This window comes from Mobula birostris, chromosome 3, assembly GCF_030028105.1.
Source record: "Mobula birostris isolate sMobBir1 chromosome 3, sMobBir1.hap1, whole genome shotgun sequence".
NCBI lineage: Eukaryota > Metazoa > Chordata > Chondrichthyes > Myliobatiformes > Myliobatidae > Mobula > Mobula birostris.
In genome coordinates, this window is record NC_092372.1 from 2881478 (window position 1) to 2903179 (window position 21702).

The 21702-nt window shown below is 44.2% G+C and overlaps 1 protein-coding gene across 1 annotated transcript in view; it reads left to right on the forward strand.

The window, feature by feature from the left end:
- LOC140194866 (diacylglycerol kinase theta) overlaps nucleotides 1-21702 on the forward strand; it is a 240220-nt gene that overhangs the window by 208820 nt on the left and 9698 nt on the right. The window contains exons 19-22 of the mRNA XM_072252146.1: nucleotides 334-434; nucleotides 9088-9234; nucleotides 11116-11227; nucleotides 19307-19459. Coding sequence (XP_072108247.1) covers nucleotides 334-434; nucleotides 9088-9234; nucleotides 11116-11227; nucleotides 19307-19459 — 513 coding nt within the window. The remainder of the gene's footprint in view (nucleotides 1-333; nucleotides 435-9087; nucleotides 9235-11115; nucleotides 11228-19306; nucleotides 19460-21702) is intronic.

A 21702-nucleotide genomic window follows, 5' to 3' on the forward strand; every position in this document is an offset into this window, starting at 1 on the left:
AGTAATATGTAAATTATGGCAGGAAATAAGTCCAGGACCAGCCTATTGGCTCAGGGTGTCTGACCCTCCAAGGGAGGAGTTGTAAAGTTTGATGGCCACAGGCAGGAATGACTTCCTATGACGCTCTGTGCTGCATCTCGGTGGAATGAGTCTCTGGCTGAATGTACTCCTGTGCCCACACAGTTAATTATGTAGTGGATGGGAGACATTGTCCAAGATGGCATGCAACTTGGACAGCATCCTCTTTTCAGACACCACCGTGAGTGAGAGGTTGTTGTCGTGGCACCAATCTCCCTTTCATTTGCTGATTCCAACATGTTTTATCATTGGCAGATTGTACAGATGAACAACTACTGTGGAATTGGGATTGATGCGGAACTCAGCCTAGACTTCCACCAAGCGAGGGAAGAAGACCCCGACAAGTTCAACAGCAGGTTAGTAATCTCCTGATTTCCAGACTGGCCTGGCTCCCGGTGATTAGTAGGTACATCCATGTCAAACCCAGTTCAGTGCTGCCAGCAGGCCAATTCCAACAATCCAACAACACAGGAAACCGCAAGGAAAGGGTCAGCTGGTGTTGGGGGCACATATGTGGATGGTCACAAAAATAGAGAGTCTGAAATTACAGGTCAGCTGCTGTAATCTTGTTAGTTTCAAGATCCTTGAAATCGTAAGTATCTTTGTATTATAAAGAATGATAAAAAAGTAAAATTATAGAACATTTTAAGAACAGCTTCTTCCCCTCTTATCATCACATTTCTGAACAGTCCATGAATAGACCTCACTGCTTTACTCTCTCTATTTTTATGTTTTTCTTTGTAAATTATGGTAATATTTTGTGGCTTGCATTATACTGCTGCTGCAAGACAAGAAATTTCATGACGTATGTCAATGATAATGAACCAGATTCTGAAAAGTGCCCTTACTGTAAAAAGATTATGTGTTAAAGCTGCTTCAGCGACTTGGCCACAAAATGCAGTCCATTTTTCCCCAGAGCTGTTGAGGGAGGCCTGTATTACTGGCAACAGTACAAAAGAGTGCACCTGAGGAGCTTTGTGTTGTACTGAGGGAATCATAGACTAAAACAGCAGAGAAGCAGACCCTTGACCCACCTTGTGCCAGGAAAACCCATCTAAATTATCCGAGCTGTCAAGATTTGGTCCACGGCCTTCTCTGCCAAGGCAATTGAAGTGGCTGTCAACATACAGAATGAAGCAGATGGAACAATAGGGGGAGGGTTCCCGGTGGGAGGAGTGTGTGGGTGATTGGCAGATGGAACAAGGGGGGAAGGTTCCCGGTGGGAGGAGTGTGTGGGTGATTGACAGATGTAGTTAGCGGAGTAAACACTATGGCGGGCCTATGGGTGCGTGCAGGTGGAACTGCGTAGGTAGGGTAAGAAAGAAGAGACTAACTGGAGCAGTTTTCCTGAAGTTTTTTCAAAGGAAAATAGAAGGTGGTGAGATCAGGGAGTCTATGTTCAAAGTCTAGGGCACATTGATATAGGAGTAAGATTAGGCCATTTGTCCCATTGAATCTGCTTCACCATTTCATCATGGCTGATCTAATTTTCTACTCAGCCCCAATCTCCTGCCTTCTCCCTGTATCCATCCTTTCATGCCCTGACCAGTCAAGAATCTAGACCGATATATAGATACTTTATTGATACCAAAGGAATTTACAGTGTCACAGTAGCTTTACGAGTGCACAGATATTAGAAGAGAAGTATGAAAGAATAAAAAATAAGTTACCTCAAACAGTCTAACAGGAGGGGTTATCACTTCTCTATAATTCATTATAGAGCCTAATAGACAAGGGTAAGAATGACCTCATATAGTGCTTTTTGGAGCAGCACACTTGTCTTAGTCTGTTACTAAAAGTGCTCCTCTGTGCAGCCTATGTGGCACGCAGAGGCTGAGAAACATTGTCCAAACTTGCCAGGATTTTCTGTAGGGTCCTTTGTCCTAACACAGCTTCCAGTGTCCAGTTTGACTCCAATAACAGAGCCAGCCTTTCTAATCAGTTTATTGAGCCTGTTGATGCTATTGCCCCAGCACCCCACCACATCAAAGATTGTACTGGCAACAACAGACTGGTAGAACATGTGAACGAGAGGCCTGCATACTCCAAAGGATCTCAGTCTCCTCAGGAAGTAAAGGCGACTCTGGCCCTTGTACCCAGCCTCTGTGTTGTTGCCGCACTCAAATCCATCAGTCAGGTGCACCGCCAGAGTGTTTCCTCCACACACTCCCCTCCCACTTCCCTCTATTGTCCATCACCATCTCCTTTGTCTTACTGATGTTAAACTGCAGATGATTCAGTTGTATCATTTGACAAAGTCTACCACCAGGGCCCTGTATTCATCCTTCCATCCTCCCTTTATACACTCAACTATTGCTGAGTCATCGGAGAATTTCTGCAGATGACATGACTCAGTGTTGTATCTAAAGTCCGAGGTATACAGGGTAAACAGGAAGGGAGCCAATATAATATCAACCAAAGCCTTAAATAAGCATCAAGACTTGGCCTTCACAACTGCCTGTGGAGAAGAATTCCACAGATTCACCACTCTCTGGCTAAAGAATTCCTCACCTCTGTTCTGAAAGGATGCCCCTTTATTCTGAGGCACCTCAGATTTTTGTTTTGTATTTTCTTTCCATTTAGAAAATAGTCGACCCTTTCATTTCTTCTGCCAAAGTGCATGGCCATACACTTCCTGACAATTTATTGAATCTGCCATTTCTTTGCTCATTCTCCTAATCTGTCTAAGTCCTTCTGTAGCCTCTTTACCTCCTCAAAACTACCTCTACCTCCACCAATTTTCATATTGTCTGCACACTTTGTAACAAAGCCATCAATTCCACTGACAAAATCATTGACAGACAGTGGAACACCACTAGTCACTGGCAGCCAGCCAGAAAAGACTCCCTTTATTCCCACTCTTTGCCTCCTGCCAATCAGCCCCTGCTTTAACCATACTAGAATCTTTCCGGTAACACTTGTGGGCTCGTAGCTTCTTTAGCAGCATCGTGTGGCACCTTATCAAAGACCTTCAGAAAATCCAAGTACATAACATCAACCAATTTTCCTTTGTCTATCCCGTTTGTTATTTCCTCAGAGAATTCCAACAGATTTGTCAGGCAAGATTTTCCTCTTGAGGAAACCATTCAACTCAAGTTTAATTGTCATTTAACCATACTTGAATACAGCTAAACAAGACAGCATTACTACGGGGTAAAGGTGCAAAAACAAATTCCCAACAATCACACACAGCAAGGGCACACATGATCACAAACCATGCTGACTGTGGCCTATTTTATCATGTACCTCCAAGTACCCCGAGACCTCATCCCTAATAATGGACTCCAACATCTTCCCGACTGCTGAGGTCAGACTAACAGGCCTACAGTTTCCTTTCTTCTGCCTCTCTCCCTTCTTGACAAATGCAGTGATGTTTCCAATTTTCCAGTCTTCCAGAACCATTCCAGAATCCAGTGATTCTTGAAAGATCTTTACTAATGCCTCCACAATCTCTTCAGTCACCTCTTTCAGAACGCTAAGGTGTACAACATCTGGTCCAGGTGACTTATCTACCTCCAGTCCTTTCAGTTTCTTAGGAACCTTCTCTCTAGTTATGGTAAATTAACACACTTCATGCCCCCTGATACCTGGAACTTCCAGCATACTGTTAGTGTCTTCCACAGTGAAGACTGATGCAAAATACTTATTTAGTTCATCCACTATTTCATTGTCCTCTATTAAAGCATCATTTTCCGGTGATCCGATATCCACTGTCTATGCCTCTCTTTTACTCCATGTATCTCACGAAACTTTTGGTATCCTCTTTAATATTATTGGCTACCTTACTTTCATATTCCATCTTTGTGACTTTTTTTAGTTGCCTTCTATTGGTTTTTAAAAGCTTGCCATTCCCTTAACTTCCCACTAATGTTTCATCATTTATGCCCTCTCTTTTACATTGGCTTTGACTTCTCTTGTTAGCCACAGTTGTGTCATCTTTCCTTCAAAATGCTTCTTTCTCCTTGGGAAGTACATATCCTGTGCCTTCCGCAGCTCTGTCGTCATTCTTGATATCAAGGAGGAGGTGGTGTTGGGGCTGTTGAAGAGCATCTCTAGGACTTGATGGGACCTATAACACAGAGATACAGAGCAACACACAAAATGCTGGAGGAGCTCAGCAGGTCAAGCGGTATCTATTGAGAGGAATATACAGTTGACTTTTCAGATCAAGACACTTCATCAGGACTGGAAAGGAAGGGCACTGAAGCAGAATAAGAAGGTGGAGAGAGGGGGAGGAGTACAAACTGATAGGTGAGACCAGCTGTCGGGAAGGTGGCTGGGTAGGGGAGGGGTTTGAAGTAAGAAGCTATGAGCTGATAGACAGAAGAAGTAAAGGGCGAAAGAAGAAGAAGTCAGGTAAAAGAGAGTGGACCATGGGAGAAAGGGAAGGAGGAGCCACATCAGTGAGAAGTGAGGATAAGAGAAGAAGTGGAGGGGAACCATAATGGAGAATGGAAGAAGAGAGAAGAGGGAGGAAAGAAATTATCAGAAGTTGAAGAAATCAATGTTCTCATGTTATCAAGTTGGAGGATTTTTAACCAACAATCAGTGCATTGTCCTCCAATTCCAAGTGCCCTAACTGGGTGAGACCTTCAAACACTTTCTGAATCCATATGGACCTGTTGCAAGGACGTAGCTGGGGACGAACCCAAGTGCAGGACACAGGCGCTGAGGCAGAATCGTGAGGCGTTAGCGCTGCCACGAGTCTATACACAGAGACCAGGGTCACGTAGAATATCCAGGAAACAATGCAGAGCTTAGAACTGACAGTTCTCAGGAATCAGGAAACAAGGTTACTCACACTAGAGTCGACCAACAAACTGGCAGCTCCTTGTTGTGATCACAGGGTCTTTATCCTGCATTTTCTGATGGGAAGCAGGTGTGTGTAGTTAGTGGAATCTGGGAATGATTGGAAATTCAACGAGGGGATTGAGGCCCAATTCCTGAGGTAACTAGCAAGCTGGTGGATTGAGGCCCAATTCCTGAGGTAACTAGCAAGCTGGAGGACCATATCACCAGATCCTCTGGGATTTTCCTAGAGTCCTTCTCTTGATCAAACCACCAGTGTGTTATTGATCCATTATTGCAAGCCACCAGTGTGTTATTGATCCATTATTGCAAGCCACCAGTGTGTTATTGATAAACATGAGGCAGTCTGACTCTCCTGGTCTTGAAGAGGGGTGTCGGCTCAAAACATCAGCTGTTTTTAGATTTAGATTTTTTTTAGGTTATGAGGACACACAGTCCTCTTTATTTGTCATTTAGTAATGCATGCATTAAGAAATGATAAAATGTTTCTCCAGAATGATATCACAGAAACACAAGACAAACCGAGTGAAAAACTGACAAAAACCACATAATTATAACATATAGTTACGATGGTGCAAAGCAATACCGTAATTTGATGAAGAACAGACCATAGGCACAGTAAAAAAAAGTCTCAAAGTCTCTCGAAAGTCCCATCATCTCATGCAGACGGTAGAAGGAAGAAAAAAAAATCTTCCTGCCGTGAGCTTCCAGCACCGCAAACTTGTCGATGCAGCATCCTGGAAGCACCCAACCACAGCCGACTCTTGAGTCCGTCCGAAAACTTCGAGCCTCCAACCTGCCCTCCGTCACCGAGCACCATCTCCGCCGAGCGCTTCGACCCCGACCCCGGCAACAGGCGATAGGCAAAGCCGAGGATTTGAGGCCTTCCCCTCCGGAGATTCTCGATCGCATAGTAGCAGCGACAGCGAAGTGGACATTTCAGAAGTTTCTCCAGATGTTCCTCCATGCTTCTCATGTCTGTCTCCATCAAATCAGGATTGTGCACGGCCCCTAGTTAACACATACGACATCATTTCAGAGCAGCCACCCGCGCTGCGTCGCGCCGCCATCTTCTCCTCCCCCATATTCATTTCCATAGATGCTGAGTTCCTCCAGCAGTTTGAGTGTGTTATTGATCCTGCTACTATTTATTCCTGTTGAATCTTCCACCATGCCTGCATCAAAGTCCGAACTGAGACTCAGCGACTCATCACTGAAACCTTACAGGAATGTTGTCTTTGTGAAATTAGTGTTTAAAAACATCAGTGATATTATTGGGCAGCCAATATTCATTGTCTTATTTTTTTGGTCTTTCTTCCGTAATCAGTGTGACTGCCCAAATTGGGTGGCAATGGAGCTGAATTCTAGTAAGGATCTTTCCATTTCTGCACTTCCCTGTCATTTGCCTAGACTAATTGTTAATCCTCTTATTAGACATACTCTGGGAATGTGGGCTCAGTTCAGAAAATATAATGGCCTTCATGGTCTCTCTCTCTCTAACCCTATTTTACACAATCATCTTTTCCTACCTTCCATGCGGGATTCAACATTTCATGATTGGTACAGAAAGGGTATTAGGCGCTTTGAAGATCTTTTCATAGGTAATTGTTCTGCAACTTTTCATCAACTGTAAAGTTTAACCTACCTAATACTCATTTCTTTAGGTATCTTCAAATTAGACATTTCATTAACCTTTTAATATCAAACTTTCCTGAGATGCCTGAGAAAAACGTGGACCTGTTTCTTTGTATTAATCCATTGGGTAAAAGTTTAATACCTGCTATTCGGGATAAGTTGGTGATCTTGAGACGTGACCCCTTCGATAAAATTAGAACTGCCTGTGAGCATGATTTAAATATTTCCTTATCTGGTGCGGTTTGGGATTCAATTCTTAAGTCAGTTAACTCAACCTCTTTATGTGCTCGCCCCTGCCTTTTGCGGTTTAAGGTGGTACACAGGGCTCATATGTCTAAAATAAAGCATCGCCGTTTTACCCTGACATCCGTCCCGTTTGTGATAAGTGTAAAGGGGGCAAGGCTTCTCTTATCCATGTACTGGGCCTGTCCTAGTCTAGAGAAATTCTGGAGAGAAGTTTTTTCAACTCTATTCCATAGTCTTAATTGCCATTTAGAACCTAACCCTCTGATTACTCTTTTTGGCACCTTGGGCGAAGTGGACATGCACTTGAGTCCGACTAAACGTCGAACATTATCTTTTGCCTCTCTCTCGGCTGGACGGTTAGTTCTTCTTAGGTGGAGAGATGCTGCCCCACCCACTCATGCTCAATGGCTTAGTGATATTATGTCCTGTTTAGACCTCGAAAAGATTCATTATTCACTTCTTAATTCGGACATAAAGTTTCATAAGGTGTGGGGACCTTTTCTTGAATACTTCCATAACTCCTCTTCAGGATAAGTTTATCCTTTGTCTGTACTACAATCCCCTACCTTCAGCTTTTTTTTCCCTGTAAGTTTTACGGTTTTTGTTGTGAATTACATTATAGTTTTGGTAGTCGGCATTATATTTTTTTTATATACACCCTATCCTCATTATATGCGAGGGATACGTTCCTCGAAGTTGATGTATAATGTGAAAACGCATAATGTGAATAATTATTTAAATGGAGAAAATAGGAATGCGTTCCAGAGGGCTTCCTAAATATGTTTTATCTGTAATTTATTCACATTTTTATACCAGTACGACACAAAAGCAGTAATACAAGACAACATTTATATTATATTTAATCAATTTAAGGTAATATTCAATGTAATAAATCATAGAACGTTAACATCTGAGGGTGTACAGTACTCACCAACAGTGGCAGGTTTGTTCGCTCTAGGAGATGAGTGGCTGTTGTGGTGTCGGGCAGCTTTACATGGATAAGGTGGATGGTTGTGGTCGTCAGGATAATATCAAGCATAGCAAGGGGTGAAGGAAGATTCACAGAACGCTTAGAACTGCCGGCAGCAGCAGATTACAGCGATTGGCATAAAGTGGTGAGGGTTGTTTGCTTGGCAGCATTTTGTTTTTCAGCATAAATTTGCTTGTTGGAAAGAAGTGTTGACGGCAGGGAACGACTGAAATGCTGATTCCGTTCTAAACGTGGGTCCACGTCCATCGCCATTTGTGACAAGTGTTCCGACTTCCACCATTCCCTCACCTTTGTTAAACTCCCGGGACTTTCAAAATTGTCTGTTGCTTGTGGCATCTGAGAGATAGTTCGCGGTAAAAAAAATACGTACGCCTTGAATGTGGATCACACCGGTCGAGTGGTTGGTTAGGCGGCAGGAAACGCACTGTTATGTTGGGATGAATGCTGTCCAAATGTGTAGGATGGGCTGGCGCATTGTCAAGCAACAAAAGAACTTTAAAGGCAAGATTCTGTTCCCGACAGTAGCGCCCCAGAGCTGTGTTACCTTCAGCTGATGCCGCACTGTTTATAATTTCCAACTTTTTTTCAAGTGTTAAAGCGGTTCTCTGCCGCTCGGCTGATGGCCCAGGACATGACATCGGACGCTTAGGAGGCATAGTTAAATATTTCAAGCACAAAATTACTGCACCATAGGTAAAAGCAACAGAAGTTTAAGATCGTGCATCCACACCTTGCCAAAACCAATGCGAGAGTGGCAGGAGAGAGAGTGTGAGGCACGCGCACCTGACTTGTATTGGCGGGAAGGCAGTGCTCCTCGCATAACTGAATCCGCATAGTCTGAAGACGCATATAACGAGGATAGGGTGTATATTTACAGCTCTGTGGGGTTGAATGTTCTGATTAATTTTTCTTTTATACATAGAAATGGTTAGCCTGCGGTTTTACAATGGGAGGGTGGGGAGGACACTAATTTTATAAAATTTTGTTTTGGTTGCTTTTTCTTTATTGTTATGAATTATATATTGGACATGTTTGCACTGTATAAATCTCCATTTTGTAGATGGGTTTTTTCTGTCGCTGTATTGTAGAAACGCATTAAAAAATTAATTTTTAAAAACTCAGTGGAATTTCCTGTCACCCTGAGCCTTGCTGCAGGTACAGAAATTCTCTGATTCACCTGCTGTTTGCCTCCTTCTGCTGCGGGAGCTGGTGTGAAGGGTGGGAGTGGGGTTAGGGGTTTTGGGCTGGTGGGTTAGGGACAACAGCTGACTTTTATTGAAATAACTTCTATATATATTTGTCTTCTTGCTTTTCATTTTTAATCACAGGTTCCACAACAAAGGAGTCTATGTAAAGGTTGGCTTGCAGAAGATTAGCCACACGCGAAGTCTACACAGGGATTTAAAGCTTCAAGTAGATGACAAGGAAGTGGAACTTCCAAATATTGAAGGTCTCATCTTTCTTAACATTCCCAGGTCAGCATCTAGACTGAGCTCGGAACCCTGATATTATGGTTCACTCCTCTCATCTCGAACGAAGAGACATTTAAATTAGATTTTGGATGTTGCAATTTATTTGATTTTTAAGTATCTCAGTAATTTCCAGCATTGCTATAACTTCTGCAGAAGCATCCATTTCCTTTGGTTGTGTCCGGCGAAATACTGAAGCTATTGCTTTACTTTGTCCCTACGGGTTGCACTTGTCAGCCACAGATTCCATCCCTCTCTACACTCATGGTCTCAGATGGAATTAAATTAAACCACGTCTGAGCCAGAACTGAACTTCCATGTGCACTCGGAGATCCAGAAAAGGGTTAAAATGAGCAAAAACATATTCATGCCACATGGTCGGAATCTGTAAGAGACAGGAACCATTGTGGCCATCACTAGGAATAAGATAAGTATGTGGTAAAGTGCAGAGAAATGGATGTTGGTAGTTGTTCTGATGGAGAACCAGTTCAGACGGTGAGCTGAATAGCCTATGTTGTACCTATTCCATAGTTCTGTTGGCCTCATGTGACATGGGACGTTTTTCTTTGCCAACTTGCTGGTCTGTAGGCTTTTGTTATGGTAGTTTAAATAATCAATACTTAATGAGTGCTAATCCTATCAATAATTAATCATTGATATTCAATGCAGCTAGGTCCCAGTAACTGATAGATGAGTACCAGGGGCAGGAGTACGATCCCTGGTCCTTCAAGCCTGCTCCACTCCCCAGGGTCACAATTGACCTTCTGTCTCCCTCAGTGTCATTTACCAACATTCCCGCGATCACTAACATCCCCATCTCTCGATCAGTATGTTGAATGAACTCGGTTTCTGGGACTCAACAGCCTCCAGGAGTGGGAATTTGATGTTGCCTGAGTGAGGGCATTCCGTCATAAACAGCGTACCTGTTGTGTTACAATCTGGGCCCCCTGGTCCTCTTCTCGTCGGGTAGGGAAATACTCTCCCAGCGTCTCACCTGTCAAGTGTATAAAGTCTATTATAAATTTAGATGAAATATCCTCTCATTCTTCTAAACCTCTGGGGAATACAGTCCTTGTCCATCAACCCAGCACTCCTGGAACCAGTATATGAATCATCACTCCTCTATGCCAAGTGCTTTCCTGCTTAGGTAAGGAGAGTACAACTTTGCATAATGCTGAAGGTGTGGTGTCCCCAAACCTTGAAACAACTCCAGCTAGACTCCCTGAATCAAGCCCTCTTATAATACAGACCAACATTTACCTTCGAGCACTTGTCACGTCCATGTGTTGGATTTCATTGGTATGTACCTGCACACCTGGGACCATCTGGGCATCAACTTTATTTACCACATACCATTTAACAAGTATTCTGCTTTGATAGTCAGTACATTGGGTGAACCTCTAATTTTCTAATACATTAAAATATCTCCTGTTCTCAAGCACCTATCTCTTTATGTTCTCCTCCATACTCAATGTTCTTGATGGTGGAATAAAATATTTCACACGTGAAGTCTCCTGCTTATGAACTTGAATTAAATATCCCAGGTTCTTCCTCCTATTATAAACTATTTTGAAGAAAATCCTTGTCCTCATGTGGAATTGCGGAGAAACCTGCTCTGAACGTAAACCTTCTTTCCAAGGGACATTTGTAGACTGAAAAAACTCCAAATTAATATCTTTGGATATAGAATTATCATCACAATACTGCCAGTGGTTGGAAAACTTTATGATTCTGTATTTTATAGATGCAGCTAAATTGTATGTTTTTGCCAGACTCGATCTCTGTAATCTGAAGACTCTGTAAAATGAATTCATGACGTTTACAGATGAACACTGCAGGAGTGGTGTCACAAGTTGGTTAACAGGCTGCTGATGTGATTGTCCACAGCTGGGGATCTGGAGCTGACCTGTGGGGCAGTGACAGTGACAGCCGCTTTGACAAGCCCCAGATTGATGACGGAATGCTGGAAGTGGTTGGAGTCACTGGTGTCGTTCACATGGTAAGCACGAAAACAGGAGGATGTTGCAGGATTTCTATTCAAACACAGAAGGAAATCTGCATCTGGGAAAGGTGTTTGCTTGTTTAAGGGAGAATAGCCAGAGGAAAGTTACTTTACCATCTGAAACTGCCAAATTGGAAATGAGCACTCACCAAGGAGAAGGGCATGGAGGATGGAAACATCGAAAACCTACAGCACAATACAGGCCCTTCAGCCCACAATGCTGTGCCAAACATGTCCTTACGTTAGAAATTACCTAGGGTTACCCATAGCTCTCTATTTTTCTAAGCTCTATGTACCTGTCCAGAGTCTCTTAAAAGCCACCTCCACCACCGTCACCGGCAGCCCATTCCACGTACTCACCATTCTCTGCATAAAATCTTACCCCTGACATCTCCTCTGTACTTGCTTCCAAGCACCTTAAAATGTGCCCTCTCATGCAAGCCATTTCAACCTGGGGAAAAAGCCTCTGACTATCCACACGATCAATGCCTCTCATCATCTTATACACCTCTATCAGGTTACCCCTCATCCTCCATCGCTCCAAGGAGAAAAGGCCGAGTTCACTCAACCTATTCTCATGAGGAATGCTCCCCAATTCAGGCAACATCCTTGTAAATCTCCTCTGCACCGTTTCTATAGTTTCCACATCCTTCCTGTAGTGAGGCGACCAGAAATGAGCACAGTACTCCAAGTGGGGTCTGACCAGGGTTCCAATTAGCTGCAACATTACCTCTCGGCTGTTAAACTCAATCCCACGGTTGACGAAGGCTAATGTACCATATGCCTTCTTAACCACAGAGTCAACCTACGCAGCAACTTTGAATATCCTATGGACTTGGACCCCAGGATCCCTCTGATCCTCCACACTGACAAGAGTCTTACCATTAATACTATATTCTGTCATCATTCTGACCTACCAAAATAAACCACCTTACACTTATCTGAGTTGAACTCCATCTGCCACTTCTCAACACAGTTTTGCATCCTATCAATATCCCGCTGTAACATCTGACAGCCCTCCACACTACCCACAACACCTCCAACCTTTGTGTCATCAGCAGATTTACTAACCCATCCCTCCACTTCCTCATCCAGGTCATTTATAAAAATCATGAAGAGAAGGGGTCCCAAAACAGATCCCTGAGGCACACCACTGGTGACCGACCTCCATGTGCTAAATATGACCTATCTACAACCACTCCTTGCCTTCTGTGGCAAGCCAATTCTGGATGCACCAAGCAATGTGCCCTTGGATCCCATGCCTCCTTACTTTCTCAATAAGCCTTGCATGGGGTACCTTATCAAATCCCTTGCTGAAATCCACATACAGTAGATCTACTGCTCTACCTTCATCAGCGTGTTTAATCACATCCTCAAAAAATTCTATCAGGCTCGTAAGGCATGACCTGCCCTTGACAAAGCCATGCTGACTACTCCTAATCATATTATGCCTCTCAGGATCTTTTCCATCAACTTACCAACCACTGAAGTAAGACTCACTGGTCTATAATTTTTTGGCCTATCTCTACTCCCTTTTTTGAATAAGAGAACAACATCTACAACCCTCCAATCCTCTGGGACCTCTCCCAACCCCATTGATGATGCAAAGATCATTGCCAAAGGCTCAGCAATCTCCTCCCTCACCTCCCACAGTAGCCTGCGGTGCATCTTGTTTGGTCCCGGAGACTTATCCAACTTGATGCTTTCTGAAAGCTGCAGCATTTCCTCTTTCTTAATATCTACATGCTCAAGCTTTTTAGTCCACTGTAAGTCATCCCTACAATTGCCAAGATCCTTCTCCATAGTGAATACTGATGCAAAGTATTCATTAAGTACCTCTCCTATCTCCTCCAGTTCCATAAACACTTTTCCACTGTCACACTTGATTGGTCTTATTCTCTCACGTCTAATCCTCTTGCTCTTCACATACCTGTAGAAAACCTTGGAGTTTTCCGTAATCCTGGTCACCAAGGCCTTCTCATGGCTCCTTCTGGCTCTCCTGATTTCATTCTTAAGCTCTTTCCTGCTAGCTTTATAATTTTCTAGATCTCCATCATTACCTAGTTTTTTGAACCTTTTCTTCTTGACTAGATTTTCAACAACCTTTGTACACCATGGTGCCTGTACCCTACCATCCTTTCTCTGTCTCATTGAACGTACCTATGCAGAATGTCACACAAATATCCCCTGAACATTTGCCATGTTTCTGCTGTACATTTCCTTGAGAGACTCTGTTCCCAATTTATACTTCCAAGTTCCTGCCTGATAGTTTCATATTTCCCCATACTCCAATTAAACGCTTTCCTAACTTGTCTGTTCCTATCCCTCTCCAATGCTATGGTAAAGGAGAGAGAATTGTGATCACTATTTCCAAAATGCTCTCCCTCTGTGAGACCTGACACCTGACCAGGTTCATTTCCCAATACCAGATCAAGTCCAGCCTCTCCTCTTGTAGGCTTATCTACATATTGTGTCAAGAAACCTTCCTGAACACATCTAACAAACTCCACCCCATCTAACCCCTCGTTCCAGAGAGCTGCCAATCAATATTTGGAAAATTAAAATCTCCCACAACGACAACCCTGTTATTATTACACCTTTCCAGAATTTGTCTCCGTATCTGCTCCCCGATGTCCCTGTTACTATTGGGTTGTCTATAAAAAACACCCAGTAGAGTTATTGACCCCTTCCTGTTTCTAACTTCCACCCACAGAGACTCAGTAGGCAATCCCTCCAGGTCTTCCTCCTTTTCTGCAGCCGTGACACTATCTCTGATCAACAGTGCCACGCCCCCACCTCTTTCGTCTCCCTCCCTGTCCTTTCTGAAACATCTAAAACCCGGAACTCTAACCATTCCTGCCCCTGAGCCATCCAAGTGAGATCAATGTGGGTTATGCTCATAGTGTAGGAAATGTTGAGGTCAATAAGGAGGTGGTAAGGGGTCTACTGAAGGCCATTAAGGTGGATAAATTCCCAGGGCCTTATGGAATCTATTGCTGACTATTGAGAGAGGAGATTGGTAGGGCCTGGACAAAGATCTCTGTCCTCTCTGGGCACAGGCAAGACCACAGAAGACTGGACAGTTGCCAATGTTGTTCCTTTGCTCAGCAGGGCAATAAGAATAGTGCAGGAAATTATAGGCAGCATAAGGAAGATATTTGAAAGCATTCTTAGGGTTAGGACTGTACATTTGGAAAAGGATGAACAATTTCTAGATACACAGCATGGCTTTGTACAGGCTAAATCTTACAAACTTGATTGAGTTGTTTAGGCAGGTGATGAAGATGATTGATGAGGGTAGGGCAGTGGATGTTGTCTACACAGACTTCAGTAAGATATTTCAACAAGTCCTTCATGGTAGGCTCACTGAAAACATTAAAATGCATGGGGTCCATAGTGACAGTAGAATCGGCTTCAGAACTGGCTTTGCCATAGAGGCAAGAAGGTAAACAGTTCTGGTGGTCACACTATAGGAAAGATGTTGTGCTGTAGATATTACAAAGGAGATTCACCAGATGTTATCTGGATTGGAGCACTTTAACCATGGGCTGAGATTGGACGCACAGGACTTTAACCATGGGGAGAGATTGGACACACAGGACTTTAACCATGGGGAGAGATTGGACACACAGGACTTTAACCATGGGGAGAGATTGGACACACAGGACTGTTTCAATTGGAGCACTTTAACCGTGGGGAGAGATTGGACACACAGGACTTTAACCATGGGGAGAGATTGGACACACAGGACTGTTTTTTCCTACAGTGAATGAAAGACCTGATCGACACCTGAAAGACCTGATATGTCAAAATAAGTTTTTTTTTTAAAAGTGAGTTAGTGTTCATGGGTACAATGTTCATTTAGGAATCAGATGGCAGAGGGGAAGAAGCTGTTCCTGAATTGTGGAGTGTGTGCCTTCAGGCTTCTGTTCCTCCTTCCTGATGGTAACAGTGAGAAAAGGGCATGCCCTGAGTAATGAGGGTCCTTAATAATGGGTGCTGCCTTTCTGAGGCATTGCTCCTTGAAGATATTTTGGATTCTACAGAGGCTAGTACCCAAGATGGAGCTGACTAATCTTACAACTTTCTGTAGCCCAAGTATTTTGGTCCCATGCAGTAGCCCCCCACCCCCCATATCAAACAGTGATGCAGCCTGTCAGGGTGCTTTCTACGGTACATCTATAGAAATTTTGAGTGTTTTAAGTGATTTACCAAATCCTGACTCCCTGAGGAAGGGTCTTGGCCCGAAATGTCGACGATACTCTTTCCCACAGATGCTGCCTGGCCTGCTGAGTTCCTCCAGCATTTTGTCTGTGTTGCTTGTATTTCCAGCATCTGCAGATTTTCTTTTCTCTGCTAGTCATACCTGTTTTTTTTGGGTCGCCAGACTTGTGAATGCCACAGATCTAGTCCTCAGCAGATGACGTACCTCCTGGTTCATCCACGGCTTTTGGTTTGGGAATGTACAGTAAGTCTTTGTGGGCACACACTCAACCACACAGGTTTTAATGAAGTCGGTAACAACGGCAGCATACTCATCCAGGTTCAAAGATGAATCCCTGAATACAGTGCAGTCCACCGATTCAAAGCAGTCCTGTAGGCGCTCCTGTGCTTGGATTTTCAGAAGCCACACATGAGGCTGTTTAACAAATAAAGAGTCCACAATATTACAGGAAAAGATTCTAGCAAGGATTGATTGGGATGAGGCAAAGAGTGGGAATGAAGAGAGCCTTTTCTGGTTGGTTGTCGGTGACTAGTAGTGTTCCACAAGGGTCTATGTTGGGACCAATTCTCTTTACATTATGTGTCTGTGATTTGACTGATGGAATTGTTGGCTTTGTTGCAAAGTTTGCACATGATATGAAGGTAGATGGAGGGGGCAGGTAGTTTTGGGAAAGTGGAGAGGTTACAGAAGGAGAGAAAATACAAAAAAAAATGAGGAGCAAAGGGACTTGGGAGTGCTTGTGCAGGACTCCCTGAAGATTAACTTGCAGGTCGAGTCTGTGCTGAGGAAGGCAAACGCAATGTTAGCATTCATTTCAAGAGGACTAGAATATAAAAGCAAGGATGTAATGTTGAGACTTTATAAAGCACTGGTGAGGCCTCACTTGGAGTATTGTGAGCAGGTTTGGGCCCCTTACCTTAGAAAGGATGTGCTGAAACTGGAGAGGAGTCAAAGGAGGTTCACAAAAATGATTCCAGGATTGAATGGCTTCTCATATGAAGGACCTATATTTACTAGAATTCAGAAGAATGAGAGCTGACCTCATTGAAACCTGTCAAATGGTGAAAGGTCTTGACTGAGTGGATGTGGAGAGGATGTTTCCTATGTGGGAGAGTCTAAGACCAGAGGACACAGCCTCAGAAGGGAGGTTGGTCCTTTTAGAATAGAGATGCGGAGGGGAGCGGTGAATCTGTCGGATTCTTTGCCACAGGCAGCTGTGGAGGCTAAGTCGTTCTGTACATTTAAGGCAAAGGTTGATAGATTGTTGTTTGGTCAGGGCATGAAGAGACATGAGGAGAAAGCAGGAGATTGAGGCTGAGAGGAAAATTGGATCAGCCATGATGAAATGGCGGAGCAGACTCGATGGGCCAAATGGCCTAACTTTGCTCCTGTATCTCATGGTCTATGGTCTTATGTTGGAAAGCTTTTGGATCCTTAACAATGAAAGATGAAACATTTAACGGGAATCTGAAGGGGAAACTTATTCAGTGGTGAGTGCGTGGAATGAGCGGTCAGTGCAAGTGATGCATGCACGTTAGATTTCAACATTTAAGAGAAGTTCTTGGATGGAAGGGGTATGGAGTCTATAGTTTAGCTGCAGGTTGATGGAACTCAGTAGAATAACAGTTCAGCATTTATTAGATGGGTTGAAAAGCCTGTTTCTGTTCTGTAGTCTTCTGTGACTCTGTCTTAAGAGCAGTTGAATTTCAGTTACAGAACAACATTTTCCAAACTTCCAGTTAGAATTTGTTTCTTTTGTAAGACCACAGAATGGGAAGGAATTTTAGAACAATGCCAATTATTTTAGGAGTAAACCTAGAGGAAGACCTCGGCTTATGTACATCAAAAGCATAGCCAGCTGGCTACACATCGAGGAAATGGGAGTCATCCAAAGAATGAAGGATAGATCTATATGGAAAACCATGGTCACCAAAGTCCGCATCGGATATGGTACCTGGAGAGACAGACAGAAAATCTGACTTCTCATCAGAACCTTGCTCATTACCCACAGATACTTCACCGTTTTATTTCGTTGTTCGAATTGAGTGGAATTGAATGAAAGTTGGCTTGAAAGTTAATATATTTAAAGCCTAGAAACAATAGAAAACCAATAGCACAGTACAGGCCCTTTGGCCCACACGTCCTTACCTCAGAAATTGCCTAGGGTCACCCATAGCCCTCTATTTTTCTGAGCTCCTTGTACCTCTCCAGGAGTCTCTTAAAAGACCCTATCATATCCGTCTGCACCACCGTCGCTGGCAGCCCAATCCATGTACTCACCACTCTCTGCGGTTAAAAAAAAAACAACTTACTCCTGAAAACTCCTCTCTACCTACTTCCAAGCACCTTAAAACAGTCCTCTCGTGCTAGCGATTTCAGCCCTGGGAAAAAGCCTCTGACTATCCACACGATCAATGACTCTCATCATCTTATACACCTCTATCAGATCACCTCTCATCCTCCGTCGCTGAAAGGCCAAGTTCACTCAACCTATTCTCATAAGGCACGTTCTCCAATCCAGGCAACATCCTTGTAAATCTCCTCTGCACCCTTTCTATGGTTTCCACATCCTACATCTTACATTCCAATGAGCAAAGACAAGAAGTTTAAACAGTATTTCTTTTAAGCCCATCGCCCCTACGGCGGTACGGGCTACCGACATCAGCCCACCAGAGTCCCCCGTCATTGGGCAATATTTCAAGTTGTCCCCGGGTGTGGGCCATCTTCTGAGTATCCTCCGTCTCCCAGGGATAGGGTTTGACTGCCAGTGATGAGTGGTCTTACTCAGGGACCACTACTTTTCACATTGTCTGTCAGTTATTTAGATAATGGGATTGAGGGCTTTGTGGCAAAGTTTGTGGATGATACGAAGATAGGTGGCGGGGTAGGTAGTGCTGAGGAAGCAGTGTGATTGCAGCAGGACTTAGACAAATTGGAAGAATGAGCAAAAAAGTGGCAGATGGAATACAGTGTTGGGAAATGTATGATAATGCACTGTGGTAAAAGGAACAATAGTGCAGACAATTATCCAAATGGGGAGAAGGTTCAAACATCAGACGTGCAGAGGGACTTTGGAATCCTCATGCAAGACTTCCAGAAAGCTAATTTACAGGTTGAGTCTGTGCTAAAGAAGGCAAATGCAATGTTGACATTTATTTCAAGGGGAATAGAATATAAAAGCAAGGAGATAATGCTGAGCCTTTATAAGACACTAGTCAGGCCACACTCAGAGTATTGTCAACAGTTTGGGGCCCCATATCTCAGAAAAGATGTGTTATCATTAGACAAAGTCCAGAGGGGGTTCATGAGGATGATTCTGGGAATCATGGGGTTCACATATGAGGAGCGTTTGGCAGCTTTGGGCCTGTACTCACTGGAATTTAGAAGAATATGGGGGGATCACATTGAAACCGACTGAATGTTGAAAGGATTGGATAGGGTGGATGCGGAGAGGATGTTTCCTATGATGGGGGTATCCAGAACTAGAGGGCAACCTTTTAGAACAGAGTTAAGGACTTTTTTTAGCCTGTGGAATACTCTGCCACAGACTGTGGTGGAGGCCAAGTCCGTGGGTATATTTAAAGCAGATGTTGATAGTTTCCTGATTTGTCTTTCGAGCTTCCGTTGGTGTTTCTGTAGCTCTGGATTTTTACAGGATGGCGTTGCTAGCGTCACATCCAGTTTTCTTCCTTTCGCAGCCAGGCTCGGGTCTGTCCCTGGGGAAGTTAACTAAAACGTAATTGCAGAAGTTGCAAGGGTTTGTATGTGTTGCTGATGAAGTCAGAAGACTGGATGTTCTGTCTGGTGAGTGTATAACTGATATGTAAACACTGCAAATTCTCACTCCTCAGGGACAGGTTCAAAGTGGCCTGCGATCTGGAATCCGGATTGGTCAGGGCACCTATTTCCGCGTCACCCTGCTCAAATCTATCCCTGTGCAAGTGGACGGAGAGCCCTGGATTCAGTCCCCGGGGCACATCATCATCTCTGCTGCAGGGCCAAAGGTAGGTGTGGGCAAGGCATTGGGCTCAAATGTCTACTCTCTGTCTTTCCGCAGGTACCTCGGGAGACAGCTGAGTGGGTCACAGTCAGGAGGGGGAAGGGGAAGAGTCAGGTACGAGAGAGTACCCCCGTGGCTGTCCCCCTGAACAATAAGTACTCCTGTTTGAGTACTGTTTGGGGGAGGACGACCTACCTGGGGGAAGCAGCAGTGGCTGTGTCTCTGGCACAGAGTCTGGCCCTGTGGCTCAGAAGGGTAGGGAAAGGAAGAGGAAGGCAGCAGTGACAGGGAACTCTATAGTTCGGGGGTCAGACAGGCGATTCTGTGGATGCAGGAAAGAAACTCGGATGGTAGTTTGCCTCCCAGGTGTCAGAGTCGGGGATGTTTCTGATCACGTCCACGATATCCTGAAGTGGGAAGGTGAACATCCAGAGGTCGTGGTACATATTGGTACCAATGACATAGGTAGCAAAAGGGAGGAGGTCCTGAAAACAGACTACAGGGAGTTAGGAAGGAAGTTGAGAAGCAGGACCTCAAAGATAGTAATCTCGGGATTACTGCCTGTGCCACGTGACAGTGAGTATAGGAATAGAATGAGGTGGAGGATAAATGTGTGGCTGAGGGATTGGAGCAGGAAACAGGGATTCAGATTTCTGGATCATTGGGACCTCTTTTGGGGCAGGAGTGACCTGTACAAAAAGGATGGGTTGCACTTGAATCCCAGGGGGACCAATATCCTGGCAGGGAGGATTGCTAAGGCTACTGGGGAGAGTTTAAACTAGAATTGCTGGGGGGTGGGAACCGAGCTGAAGAGACTGGGGAAGAGGCTGTTGGCTCACAAATAGAGAAAGCTTGCAGACAGTGTGTGAGGGAGGATAGGCAGGTGATAGAGAAGGGATGCGCTCAGACTGATGGTTTACAAGAACTATCATGAACAAAGTGGATGAGCTCAGAGCGTGGATCTGAGGTATGATGTGGTGGCCATTACAGAGATTTGGATGGCTCAGGGACAGGAATGGTTACTTCAAGTGCCAGGCTTTAGATGTTTCAGAAAGGACAGGGCGGGAGGCAAAAGAGGTGGGAGTGTGGCACTGTTGATCAGAGATAGTGTCGCGGCTGCAGAACAGGAGGAAGTCATGGAGGGATTGTCTACTGAGTCTCTGTGGGTGGAAGTTAGGAACAGGAAGGGGTCAATAACCCTACTGGGTGTTTTTTATAGATCACTCAGTAGTAACAGGGACATCGAGGAGCAGATAAGGAGACAGATTCTGGAAAGGTGTAATAATAACAGGGTTGTCGTGGTGGGAGATATTAATTTCCCAAATATTGATTGGCATCTCCCTAGAGCAAGGGGTTTAGATGGGATGGAGTTTGTTAGGTGTGTTCAGGAAGGTTTCTTGGCACAATATGTAGGTAAGCCTACAAGAGGAGAGACTGTACTTGAACTGGTATTGGGAAATGAACCTGATCGGGTGTCGGGTCTCTCAGTGGGAGAGCATTTTGGAGATAGTGATCACAATTCTATCTCCTTTACCATAGCGTTGGAGAGGGATAGGAACAGAGAAGTTAGGAAAGCGTTTAATTGGAATAAGGGGAAATATGAAGCTATCAGGCAGGTACTATAAGCATGAATTGGGAACATGTTTTTAGGGAAATGTATGACAGAAATGTGGCAAACGTTCAGGGGATATTTGCATGGAGTTCTGCGTAAGTACATTTCAATGAGACAGGGAAAGGATGGTAGGGTACAGGAACCATGAGCAGGCTTTGGCGAGCAGGATTAAGGAAAACCCCAAGGCATTCTATAAGTATATGAAGTGCAAGAGGTTAAGACGTGGGAGAATACGACCAAACAAGTGTGACAGTGGAAAAGTGTGTATGGAACCGGAGGAGATGGCAGGGGTACTTAATGAATACTTTGCTTCAGTATTCACTACGGAAAAGGATCTTGGCAATTGTCCGGATGACTTACAGTAGATTGAAAAGCTTTAGCATATCGACATTAAGAAAGGGGATGTGCTGGAGCTTTTGGAAAGCATCAAGTTGGATAAAACTCCGGGACCAGATGAGATGTACCCCAGGCTACTGTGGGAGGCGAGGGAGGAGATCGCTGAGCCTCTGGTGATGATCTTTGCATCATCAATGGGGAATAGGGGAGGTTCCGGAGGATTGGAGGGTTGCAGAAGTTGTTCCCTTATTCAAGAAGAGGAGTACAGATAGTCCAGGAAATTATAGACCAGTGAGTCT